The sequence below is a fragment of the Otolemur garnettii genome, unplaced genomic scaffold, assembly GCF_000181295.1.
Source record: "Otolemur garnettii isolate 467f Iridium unplaced genomic scaffold, OtoGar3 scaffold00113, whole genome shotgun sequence".
Classification (NCBI taxonomy): Eukaryota; Metazoa; Chordata; class Mammalia; order Primates; family Galagidae; genus Otolemur; species Otolemur garnettii.
Window position 1 is genome coordinate 1,915,609 of NW_003852508.1, and position 3,435 is coordinate 1,919,043.

Here is a 3,435-nt window from a genome sequence, read left to right on the forward strand (position 1 = left end):
CCGCTGCATGTGTGTGGCTGGTTGATATTCCTCAGGTAGGATTCTACTACCCTCAGAACGTTACATCCACACTGTCCAGTATGGTGGCCACTAGCCACACATGGGCACCTGAAATATGGCTAGTCCAAATTGAGATGTGCTGTTAAGTATAAAATACTGGATTTCAAAGTTAGTACAAAAAAAAGAGGGAAGTAAAACATCTCATTGATAATTGTTTTTTATAATGACTATATGCTGAAATGAAAATCTTTCAGTGTATTTTAATAAATGTTATTAAAATTCCATCAGGTTTTTATGTAGCTATTATAAATTGAAAATTGTGCAGCTTGCATTATATTTCTAGTGGATATCACTCTTTCATACAAATAACAATACGTTGGCATGCTGTCCCTTCTACTGGATTGGACCTGGCAAGATAGAAAAGTGTCAAGTGGTCATGTCTTTTAAGAAGGCCAATGACAGAAATAAATACAACTAGTATTTCAGTACTTGCAAGAGTTGCTGACATCAGTTCCCACCTGTGGGAACAAAAGGCTGTGGAGGCAGAAGGCCTGGCTCTCATTAGGACTGAGCACACGTGCCCCGGGCCTCAGCTTGGGCCCAGTGCTCCCTCGCAAGGTGCAGACGACGGAAAATAAGCTCCGACTGAGCAGACATCTGATGAGTGAATGCCTGAGCCAAGAAGCTAACTCTCATCTCCTTGTCATTTAGCACTCTGATTTCCAAAGGATTGAATTATATACGGTAAATGTCAAAGATAAAAATACGAAAAGATAGGTTTTTATTCATCAAAAGTTAACAGCAACAGGCACATATTAAAATGAGTATGGCAAAGCCTTTTACAAAGTGGCTTTACACTCAAGCCTTCTCCCAAGAAAATGGCTGTTGCAACAAACTGTAAACATAATTAATAAACAGTCTTTTACAGTAACAAGGGAAATACAAAGGAACTAAAAGCACCGGTTTCTCTTAAAACTAGATTACAGTTGTGCTTACTATACATAAAACAATTTAAAACAAATTACAAAAGTGGAATGTTTTAAGTTTAAAATTAGTCCTTATATTTTGTCCTAGAAAACATCTGTTCACATCAAAAGGCCCATCAAAGGGTAACGTTTCATCAAAGGGAGGGACAAGAAAACAATGCACTTTTTTCAAATCAAAACAAGAAGTTTGGTCACTTAGCTTTGTGCATAGTTTAAGGCAACTGGAGCAATCTGTTACAGCTTACCTACCTTTCCCTCCCCCATTTTATGTCACATTCTAAAATAATAAATAAAAGCTTACATTTCAAATCATTTCCCACATGGATAAACATAACACATGCACAGTCATACATGCACAAACATGCACTCACACACACATCCATACGTACACACAACATACCTCTCACTCACTGCAGTGAAAGGGACTTTAGTACCCTTGATCTGAAGGACACACTTCCCCATCCCACTTTATTTCAGATTGGCAAATACCCTGAGCTGATTATGGTGTTTTAAACATTCCACCTTTTTTCTTGCATGTGCAGGTCAAGTGTACAGTAGTGAAAACAACATGCAATGTCTTCACTGCAGAATCATAATACAGCTAGGACATTGGTGTCTTCCCCTCCCGCCCCGAATTAAAAACTAACAGTTAAAAAAAAGAATTGCATTGCCAAACAGCACTGGAGTGAAAGCTTGGCGGTATGCTATCATAAATGCTGTTTCCAGTGCACAAATGAAATCTGTAGCAAGTGGGAGACTTTGGTGGCATCCAAAGAAGAAAAAAGGCAAACCAGGGGGGAAAGAGCTGCAGTCTAAGGTTTGATCTTTCAATTTTTTTAGTGGTTCCTTCACAATTATGCTCCAAGGCAATTTAGAACCGATATTTTCAGAGTTGATTTGTAAACATTGAGTCTTGCCAGAGGCAGCAGAGGCTGGGCACTTCACATTTCCATTTCTCAAAGAGAACTTAGTGGAAGGTACAAGATACACATTGTTGCATGAGACTGGTTAAATTCCAAGAGACTGCTGCTGGAAGATTCAGTTCAAGTTTCACGGTTTGAAGAATAGATGCTTTGAAAAACTCGTGGCACACCTCAAAACTTCCTTTGTTACTCCTTCCAGAGTCTCTCCTGCTGGGCTTTGCATATTCAAGGTTTCACACAGAAGCCAAATGCATATTGCTATATGTTCAGGTCTTAGAATTAAAAAGTGGGTTCAAACGATGCAACCCAGGAAATCTTGGAAATACATAATGCTGGCTGGCATCATTCACTTGGAAACCTTGGCAGTCAAGAGTAAGTTCTCTCGCTTCAAAAACCCATTTCACATTTCTAAAAACCTCCAGGAGGCAGTCTGTCCCACTGGGTCTGGGGGTTATGATAACCGATTTTCCTGAGGTAATAACTGTGAGTTCAGTTCAAACGCAGCATCAGCATCCTCGCTGCTGGACTGTTCTCGCTGCAGTCCCTTCCAGCTGGCTTTATTCAGCCCCACATGTCCAAGCATTGTCTGGGATAGCCTTGTATTTGAAAACCTGGCCCATTCTGTAAATAAAGGCTCCACTAGGTAAGTCATAAAGCCTTGAGAAAATAAGAGAAAAAAGTGATTAACACATGTCATAACATTTTATCCTTAAAACATCTATACAGTGCTAACCTTAAATCCTATTCCAATTCTCCCTAATTCTTATTTTTCAAAGTGTGTGCGTATAATTTCTATATCTTCTTAGAAGAATCAATTACTTAAGTAATTCTCAATGGAACTGTAAGTAAAGGCCAAACTGACAAACATCAGATCTTTTCAGGTTGTTCCTCTTAGCAGCACAACTACATTTAAGCGGCAGTATCAACTCTGAGGATGCCAGGGCACGACATCGTTTGAGGGAGACCACGAAGCCGTCTCCTGCAGGCCTGGGTGCTGTGGCCTGACCTGATGTGAAGCTGCGGTGGTTTATTGCTTTAGTCCTTCCGGAGGGAAAACCTCACACCTGATCATGGCTACAATGATCTTTTTTTTTTTTGCAGTTTTTCGCCAGGGCTGGGTTTGAACCTGCCACCTCTGGTATATGGGGCTGGCGCCCTACTCCTTTGAGCCACAAGCACCACCCACTATAATGATCATTTTATTTAACTCAGAATATATAAAGACAAAATTCATGATAAGAATCACTCTAAAAGTAACAGGTGAGGCCAGTTAAAAAAACTGTTAACATGAACACCAAATGTGTACTACGGACTATTTTATAAAAACTTCATATAATTGATCTCCCTTATCTCACAGAAAAGGAAAATGAGTAATTTCAGGATCATTTGCATCTGTAGATTACATAATATTTCTCAGCCCATTATATGCATCTGATTTAATACTAAAATAGTTTCTTGTACAAGGTCAAAAGAAGCCTCCTAGAAAACAGCTTATCAATCAGATCATGTTGTATTTCGGAATAAAT

The 3,435-nt window shown here is 39.4% G+C and overlaps 1 protein-coding gene across 1 annotated transcript in view; it reads right to left on the reverse strand.

Moving 5' to 3' along the window:
• Positions 1-767: 767 nt before the first annotated feature.
• PDE7A (phosphodiesterase 7A) overlaps positions 768-3,435 on the reverse strand; it is a 61,872-nt gene continuing 59,204 nt past the window's right edge. The window contains exon 13 of the mRNA XM_023517558.1: positions 768-2,603. Coding sequence (XP_023373326.1) covers positions 2,361-2,603 — 243 coding nt within the window. The 3' untranslated portion in view covers positions 768-2,360. The remainder of the gene's footprint in view (positions 2,604-3,435) is intronic.